The sequence below is a fragment of the Miscanthus floridulus genome, chromosome 4 (assembly GCF_019320115.1).
Source record: "Miscanthus floridulus cultivar M001 chromosome 4, ASM1932011v1, whole genome shotgun sequence".
Lineage (NCBI taxonomy): Eukaryota > Viridiplantae > Streptophyta > Magnoliopsida > Poales > Poaceae > Miscanthus > Miscanthus floridulus.
Window position 1 is genome coordinate 809,486 of NC_089583.1, and position 10,025 is coordinate 819,510.

A 10,025-nucleotide genomic window follows, 5' to 3' on the forward strand; every position below is an offset into this window, starting at 1 on the left:
ATACGGATACGGTATCGGATGTTGAATATCCGAACTCGAATACGAACAGATCTGAACCCCTTTAAGCGAATTTGGTCTCGAATATAGTCGGAAAATATCCGTACCATTTTCATTCCGAGTGACGAGTGAGGACGACGACGGGTTTGCGCGTGGAGGTGGAGCCTGGCTGAAGAAGACACGTGCGGCAGCAGGTCCTCGTGTTCACACTTCACACGCCCCCCGCCTGCTGGTGTTTGCTTGTATTTGCCTTTGCTAGCAGATCCCTCGATCTCAGTCTAGTCTCTATATAAAAGGCAGCAGCAGCAGGGAGCTTGCTCTGCCGCGCACATCATCGTATCACATTTTGGAATTCTCGTCATCAGCTAGCTAGCTACCTTATTTATAGTAGTAGTATATATAGTAGCTTGTCTCTTATATGAGCGATCGTCGTCGAGAAGGTGCCTGCGATACATGGCCCAGCAGGCAGCAGTTGATCATCAGTTGACGGCGGGCCGCGGCATCATGGTGCCGGTGTGCACGGCGGCAGCGGCGGCGGCGGCAGAGGGGCGGAACATGGCGGCAGGGAACAACAAGCGGCAGAAGCAGCAGGGGAGCAGCTGCTGCTCCGAGCATGATCAGGACATGGCGGACCTGGAGCTGGCGCTGGCGCTGCCGATGGGCGTGCAGCGGCAGGACTCGCTGTACAGGGACGCGACGAGGGCGGGCGGCGGCGGAGGCGGCAACGGGAGCCAGCAGGAAGGGTGGGCGCGGACTCTGCGGCTGGCGTTCCAGTGCGTCGGCGTCCTGTACGGCGACATCGGGACGTCGCCGCTGTACGTGTACTCGAGCACCTTCACCGGCGGCATCCGCGACGTGGACGACCTCCTGGGCGTGCTCTCCCTCATCATCTACAGCTTCCTCCTCTTCACCATCATCAAGTACGTCTACATCGCGCTCAGGGCAAACGACGACGGAGACGGTATGTCGTCGATCGATCTGTACCTCTACCTGCTGCTAGCTCATATGTATCTCCTCATCTCTCATTCATTCGCATCGATGTAGTGATGATAGCGAGCCGTGAGCGATCGGATCAACAAAAGTCAAATATATAGTTATTAGACATGCATGTATGCATCCGTTTCCTCAACAAGTCAAACTAACAATAATAATTGATTGAAACGAACCACCACTAACAATAGAGAGTACGTCGTCGGTAACGTACCTACGAGACACCTCTGTGTGAGCTAACGATCGAAATGGATTCATCAACGGCCGGGGGAAGCCATGGTCATGCATGCACTGGAACACCACTGATATGATGCATGCATGCATGATTTGTGCATGATGATGACAGGCGGTACGTTCGCGCTCTACTCGCTCATCTCTCGGCACGCCAAGGTGAGCCTGGTGCCCAACCACCAGCCGGAGGACGAGCTGCACACGACGGACGACGCCATGGGCGCCGTGCTGGGCAAGCGCGGCAGCATGCGGCGGCGGTCGGTGCAGATGGCGTCGCACCGGGAGCAGCGGGCCGTGTGGGTGAAGGAGCTGCTGGAGACGAGCAAGCCCGTGCGCATCTCCCTCTTCTTGGTCACCATCGTCGCCGCCGCCATGGTCATCAGCGACGCCTGCCTCACGCCCGCCATCTCCGTCCTCTCCGCCGTCGGGGGGCTCAAGGAGAAAGCGCCAAACCTCACCACAGGTACGTACATATATACGTAGTACACTGTTATGCATGTATATATACTCTCCTTAATTAATTATTAGCTTAATTGCTACTCTATATATATATATATATATATATATATATATATATATATATATATATATATATATATACAATTTTCTTCATAATAATGATAATATATATAATACAATCGCTCTTGCATGCATTCCAAATTATTACTCGATCCGTTCTAAATTATAAGTCGTTTTGACTTTTTTTTTTTGTTAGAACAGAGACAGTATTTATTGGTACCGTAGAAGAATTGTAGTAAGTAACAATATACATACATAATCCATCATCGACAGGACACGACGTCTGCTGTTAATTAGCTATAGCTTCAAATCAAGTCCTTAATTAAACAGCTAGCTAGGTAAACTGTAGCTTAGCGCGCTGGCGATGCAAAACAGGCTAGTGTAGTAATGACGAAGTGATCTGACGATCGACAATACTAGCTAGCAGCTAATAAAGCGGATTATCGAAGGTCGTCGTAGCTAGCTAGCTAGGCAGGTTAATCAGTCCCGTGATTATGGATATTGATTGATGGATGGACATGGATCTATCACACACTCGTCTAGCTAGCTCCGATCCGATCCACCACCACCACCTGGTCCACTCCTGTAACTGCATGTGCACCACAAAAAAACACTGTGCCTGCTCTCTCTCTCTGTACTGTATCCACACACCACACCACACCACACGTAGGTTTCATTAACTTAATTGCTGCGCGCGTCGTCTATCTAGTCTGGCCCACATGTATGAACTCCTTAACTCCCGATTTAGGAATTGTTTAGTTTCTTCCCCTAAAGTTTACTCCATATGGTCATTGAATATTTGGACACATACATAGAGTATTAAATATAGACTAAAAACAACTAATTGTACAGTTTACGACTAATTTGCGAGACGAATCTTTTAAGCCTAATTAGTTAATGATTTGATAATGTTGTGCTGCAGTAACAAATATGCTAATGATGAATTAATTAGGCTTAATAAATTCGTGTCGTGGATTAGACAGATTCAGTAATTTATTTTTTTATTAGTATCTAAACACCCTATGCGACACTCTTACCTCGATCGCTAGCAGCAGCATTCGTATAGTACTAGTACTGTAGTGTAGTACACACAACAGTGTGTGTAGGAGGAGTAGCAGCAGTACTGCTAAGCTATCTGAAACTGATGAATTAAAGGAAGCTAAAGAAAGCTACCTCTAGCGCTTGGGAGCGTTCATATTATCTATCTATGATCGTCGATGCATATGACGAGAACCAACCAACACAGGCAGCACGCAGCACTGCAGGAGGTCATCCTCGTCCATCTATACATACATACAAATTTAAGCTGTTTTCAGCCATATATACATCATGCATCAAACCAGTCAAACACGCGTGGATTATATATATATATATATATCCACCACCCACTCCACCAACTCTCCACCCACACACATACACCATGAACATATGATCTCAGAAGCTCTCTGAGAATCAATCCACCATTAGTAGTAATCACCCACTGCCATTGTATCACTCCACCTTGTAAATTAGAGAATAAAGGAGGTCCCCGTGATCATCCTGTGCTTGTAAGGTAATCCCTAAGATTTGTGCTAAGTGCTTGGGGTTTCCCGAAATATATAATCCCTAAGGTTTGTGCTAAGTGCTTGGGGTTTCCCGAAATATATATATATATATATATATATATATATATATATATATATATATATATATATATATATATATATATATATATATATATATATATATATATATATATATATATATTATAGTTAATTAGGAGTGAGAATGAAGTTTGATGAAACTTGATCTTGCATACAACCGTGTTTCTTGCATCAAAATCAAGGCACACAAGAAACTCATTGTTTGGTAGGTCTTGATGTTTCCGGCCAGTGGTGCACACTTGACTCATCACTCATTCTGTTTCAAACAGAAAAAGAGTCGTTTCCTTAGAATGGTTTAGAAACAACTATACATTGAAAAATGCTAGTTTATACTGGTTCCTAGTATATGTGTGAGACGACGACTTCTTAATTTAAACACCGGTCATAGTTCCTAGCATTGGAAGTGTCCTAAGGGGCGCTATTTCCCAGTCCATTTGTTTCACGCGCGGAGAGGCTATTCAGTAGCCGGCTACAAAATAAGTTATTCTGTAGCCACCTCCATTTACTATAATTTTATATACTAATTTACCATAATATAAATACATATTTACGATAGTTGGGTTACTATAACACATGAGGATATTTACCATAACGTTATATTAAACCACTTAGTAAGGAGTTACTATAATCTCGTAAAATAACATAGTAATTATCGTAACTCAAAGTGGCTACAGAATAAGTTATTCTGTAGCCAGCTACAGAGTAGTAGGGTAAGACTATTCTGCAGCTGGCCATAGAATAGCTTATTCTATAGCCACCTTGATTTATGATAATGTTTGTACCAATTTATGATAACATGAATATGCATTTATGATACTCGTGTTATTACAACTCACGGTGATATTTACCATAATGTTATAGTAAATCACTTAGTAAAGAGTTACTGTAGTCTCGTAAATTAGCATAATAACTATCGTAACTCAAAGTGGCCATATAATAAGTTACTGCTAGTAAATCACTTAGTGGCCACATAATATATAAATCACTTAGTGGCCACATGATATTTACCATAATATTATAGTAAATCACTTAGTGGCCACATAATATATATAGAGAGAAATGATGCAACTAACCCTTGCAAAGTTACTGCAATACCTACATACTAGTATCGTGGGGTTGTTTTTCAGATTGTAGCACTAGCACCGATCGAGCTAGGGGGGGGAATGGGAAATGCATGTGCGTGTTCACCTATCAACTAATAATGACAGCGCAGCATGCATCATCAGATCATATACTGCTAGCTAGCTCTTTCTATATCAGTAGTGGAGATACAGTGTATCGATGGAGCTGTCACTTCACATGGATGATGATATATATCGGTTAGTTGAGCAGTCCGTGTCCTAATTACTCCTTAATTACGCCATCCCATCCCATCCCATCCAGCCTCTTAATCTATTTGATGTCATAAAATTGTCCCTAGTTCCGTTGCCTTGTGGCCTTGCCTTGCGTACATAATACCCAGCTGCAAAAGGAACGGCCGATCATGTAGATGGATGGATCGAGGAACCGCCCACGCGTTAATATTGTAGGTGAGAGATGATCGATCTAATGATACTTTTACAATAGTAATTAACTACTACTCCGTCCGGTCGATGGTGTTGACGTGGATGTATGAATATGATCGTCGTCTTCACTTTTACGCCACATAAAGATGGTTTATCATTGGTAGAGTACTCCACCTGTCTTAAAAATAATTTCATTTTAGGTTTAGAGGAAGTAAAACTTTTTTTAAATGTTTGTTTTGATTTATAGAAAATAATATCGACTTAATAAGTTTATTATAAAATATACTTCAATATTCATCTAATTATACTTATTTCACCTCATAAATATGAGTATTTTTATATATTTATTAGTTAAAGTTGAGACTGGTTAACTTCTTAGAAAACGAGAATGCCTTTTTTTGGACGAAGCGAGTAGATGTTAGGTCGATCTCCGTAAAGTTTCATCAGAGTTTCATTTGTATTTGATAAGCTACCGCATAAGTGCTTTTGATATGTAGCAACATTTTTAAAGAAAGAGAAAAGAAATGAGTTTCGTAGGGATCGATGAAACTCTCTTGACACAATTATATATTAACTCTCTATGAGTAATGAAATTAAATGTCTATAAAATCGTATATACAATGAAACTTTTTTTATTGACAATGGGTGTTTTAATGACTGACCTTAGCTAGACGTCAGATATGATGTCATATCTTGTTCGTTTTCCTCGTGGTCCGATATGATCCTGCCGCCAGCCATCCCATCATTAATGTGTGCTGCCTGTGACTATATATATGTTCAACTTGCATTGCCACCACGTAACATCTCCATTAATCTTGCTTACCTATATGTAGACAGGGATGTATCCATTACTAATTAGGTGATGAGTAGACCAGCCGGCCGGCTTGTAAATAATGCATGCATGCATATGGTGGTGGCCTGCTACCAGCAAGCACAGTTAGAGATGATAGTTGATATTTCTCCTGCCTAGTTAATTAGCTGTTTACAAGTAATTTGAATGGTCCTGACGAACATGTCCTGAAGTGAACTACAGATAATACAATTGTGACGGCCACGGCCTAATAAATCACAGTAGGTATGACACGAAAAAATTTAGACGCTGCTGACATGGTATCGAGGCGAGGGCCTTGCTGCATCCAGAATGTCGTTATGATGGACAACATGGCATATTATACCTATATTTTGGGTTGTGCTTGCGCAGTTGCGCTCCCAGTAATGGCACGAAAATAGCACGTACGTAAACACGTCTATAAATGGTACGATGCAATTGCTTAGTATTTCTACGTGACAAGTAGACAAAGAAAACAAGCATAGATATTCTGATGGTTGTGCTTAGGTCGGTTGATCATATAAACATTGTGCTTTTGCTAAAGAAAAAAAGAAACGTATCGTGCCACGATGGCACAACCCGACGTGTCTCACGTTCCTAAAAGTCATATATATATATATATATATATATATATATATATATATATATATATATATATATATATATATATAGAACAACTACTCTATAGCTGGCTACAAAATAACCTATTCTGTAGCCACCTTGAGTTACTATAATTACTATGTTAATTTATGAGATTATAGTAACTCCTTACTAAGTGGTTTACTATAACGTTATGGTAAATATCCCTATGTGTTATAGTAACCCAACTATAGTAAATATATATTGACATTATCGTAAATTAGTATATAAAATTATGGTAAATGGAGGTGGCTACAGAATAACTTATTCTGTAGCTGGCTACTGAATAGCCTCTCCCTATATATAGATATATAATTATATATATATATATATATATATATATATATATATATATATATAATATATATATATATATATATATAAGTAATATATATATATATAATATATAAGTATTATATATATATATATATATATATATGCTATACAACAACCGGGTGTTTTATCATCTGGTGGCACACGAATTTTTTTTAGCCGCGGAACCGCACGTCCGCCACGCCCGCATCGCTGCAGCGCCTGCGCTGCCGTGCCTGCACCCGACCGTCCCCACGCTGCCGCTGTCGTGCTCGCTCATCCCCGCGCCGCCGCCCCCGGCATCTTCCTCAAGTCCAGCAAGCTTCTTCCCCAACTCTGACGCCGCCACCAAATTTGTCTTTGTCCTTTTCATAAAAAAATTGTTACTTGTTACTTATGATTTATGATTTGTTACTTGTGATTTGTGCCAAGGAGGAAGAGAAGAGATGAGGAAGATGAACAGTATGTATGGGGAAAAAAATTTAGGTGTCACCGGGTGCTAAAACGGCTATATATATATATATATATATATATATATATATATATATATATATATATATATATATATATATAAGCACAAAGCATGAGAGGGTTACGACACAGCCCCAAGTTCCACCACCTCCTCAAGTCACCGTGGTGACCGGCTGCGCTACATGAACAGTACTAGTGCACGGCGCGCGGTGACTGATGTGTGATACTGATAGACACCGTAGCGTACGTACCCCGGCCCCATGAACAACATTGGCCTAGTAGCTTGATCACTGCAAGTTCAATTCATGTATGTATGATGATCATTCATTTAACCGAAAATGAGTTGGTACCTAGGGTCTAGGGAGCTTGATAATTAACGTTCGTGCATGGATGCAGACCAGATCGTGTGGATCACTGTGGGTATCCTGGTGCTGCTGTTCGCCGTGCAGCGGTTCGGCACCCACAAGGTGGGCTACCTGTTCGCCCCCGTCGTCCTGCTGTGGCTGCTCCTCATCGGCGGCGTGGGCGTCTACAACCTGGTGAAGCACGACGTCAGCGTCCTCCGCGCCTTCAACCCCAAGTACATCCTGGACTACTTCCGCCGGAACGGCAGGGACGCCTGGGTCTCCCTCGGCGGCGTCCTCCTCTGCTTCACCGGCACGGAGGCGCTGTTCGCCGACCTGGGCTACTTCAGCGTGCGCTCCATCCAGCTCAGCTTCGGCTTCGGCCTCGTCCCCGCCGTGCTCCTCGCCTACATCGGCCAGGCCGCCTTCCTGCGGCGGTACCCGGAGCAGGTGGCCAACACCTTCTACCAGTCCACGCCGGAGGCCATGTTCTGGCCCACCTTCGTGCTGGCGCTGGCGGCGTCGGTGATCGGCAGCCAGGCCATGATCTCCTGCGCCTTCGCCACCATCTCGCACTCGCAGGCGCTGGGCTGCTTCCCGCGGGTCAAGGTGCTCCACACGTCGCGGCAGTACCAGGGCCAGCTCTACATCCCGGAGGTGAACTTCCTGCTCGCCCTCGTCGCCTGCGTCGTCACGCTGGCGTTCAAGACCACGGCCGTGATCGCCGAGGCGCACGGCATCTGCGTCGTCCTCGTCATGCTCATCACCACGCTGCTGCTCACCCTGGTGATGCTCCTGGTGTGGCGCGTCAACGCCGCCTGCGTCGCGCTCTTCTTCGCCGTCTTCGCCGCCTCCGAGTCCGTCTACCTCTCCTCCGTGCTCTACCGGTTCGCGCACGGAGGGTACATCCCGGTCGCCATGTCCGCGCTGCTGGTGGCCGTCATGGTGCTGTGGCACTACGTGCACGTGAAGCGCTACAAGTACGAGCTGGAGCGCACGGTGTCGCACGAGAGCGTCGTGCGGGACCTGCTGCCGCGCTGCCGCACCGTCCCGGGCGTCGGACTCTTCTACACGGACCTGGTGCAGGGCATCCCGCCCGTGTTCCCGTACCTGGTGGACAAGATCCCATCCATCCACGCCGTCCTGCTCTTCGTCTCCGTCAAGCACCTGCCAGTGCCGCACATCGACGCAACGGAGCGCTTCCTATTCCGGCAGGTGACGGAGGCCGGCACTGGCACCGACAGCAGCCCCAGCAGCACCCCGCGGGTGTTCCGGTGCGTGGCGCGCTACGGCTACCGGGACCCGCTGGAGGAGGCCAGGGACTTCGCGGCCAGCCTGGTGGAGCGCCTCCAGTACTACATCCGCGACGTCAACCTCTACGGCGTGGACCACCAGCAGCCGGGCGCCAAGGTCAGCTACCCGAGCTCGCGCTGCGACAGCATGGGAGTGGCGCGGCAGAGGTCGGTCATGATGCTGCGCCAGTCATCGGCCGCGTCCTACTACTCATACACTACGGAGACGGCGGCGACGACGACCCAGCAGCTTCAGCTGGCGAGGTCCAGGTCCACGTCGGGGGGTGGCCCGCCGCCGCCTGGCATCCTCCACTCGGCGTCGTGCGCGGAGAGGGCCGACCAGCTGGCCCGCGCCAGGTCCACGGGCATCTTCGCGGAGGAGATGCTGACGCCGGCGGAGTCGTTCTCGGAGCTGTCGCGGATGGGGAGCATCGGCGGCATGCAACAACAGGCGGCGGCGGCGGTGAAGATCAGCCTGGAGGAGATGGCGCGGATCGAGGAGGAGCAGCGGTTCATCGAGCGGGAGATGGAAAAGGGGGTGGTGTACATCCTCGGGGAGAGCGAGGTGGTGGCGCGGCCGCACTCGTCGCTGCTCAAGAAGATCCTCGTCAACTACGCCTACGCCTTCCTACGCAACAACTGCCGCCAGGGGGAGAAGATGCTCGCCATCCCAAAGTCGCAGCTGCTCAAGGTCGGCATGTCCTACGAGATCTGATCCATCTCGATCATGCATATATGCCATCATTTGCTTGCTAGCTAGCACATGACATACGACCCCAGACCAGACTAGTTGCATCAGGACACTGCGTACGTACTGCATATATACTCGTATGTACGTACAAGTATGTATGTGTGCGTCGATCGGTCTTCACATACATTGATTTCATATGCTTTCTCGATCTGTAATACTACTAGCTAATTATTGATCTATATGGTTCTTTTCATCCGTACACATTGTTGATGTTTGGCAGTGTCAACTAGTAAATTTACGGTCATGTGTATGGCTTCAGATGGTTAGTGTTCAAAGACTCGTGACTTATACATGTTCAAGCAATGTGCTCTATATCCAATTCGAGTAATGCTCGATCGTATGTTTGTTGTAGCCAAGTAGGGGTTACAAACGAGAGGTGAAAGAGGATAGCGTTGTAGGTCTAGAGACTAAGACCAGAAGGGGAGCACTCTTCTCCCCTTATATAGCTTTGAGGGGCCATGTTACAGAGGAAAAAGAGAAAAGGAGGGGGTTGCTTCAGTCT

At 46.2% G+C, this 10,025-nt stretch overlaps 1 protein-coding gene across 1 annotated transcript; it reads left to right on the forward strand.

Moving 5' to 3' along the window:
- The first annotated feature begins 269 nt into the window (after positions 1 to 269).
- On the forward strand, positions 270 to 9,724 carry LOC136549276 (potassium transporter 22-like). The gene is made up of 3 exons (XM_066540513.1): positions 270 to 958; positions 1,334 to 1,681; positions 7,533 to 9,724. The coding sequence occupies exons 1-3, from the start codon at positions 451 to 453 to the stop codon at positions 9,485 to 9,487; spliced, it is 2,811 nt and encodes a 936-aa protein (XP_066396610.1). The 5' UTR covers positions 270 to 450; the 3' UTR covers positions 9,488 to 9,724.
- Positions 9,725 to 10,025: the final 301 nt, after the last annotated feature.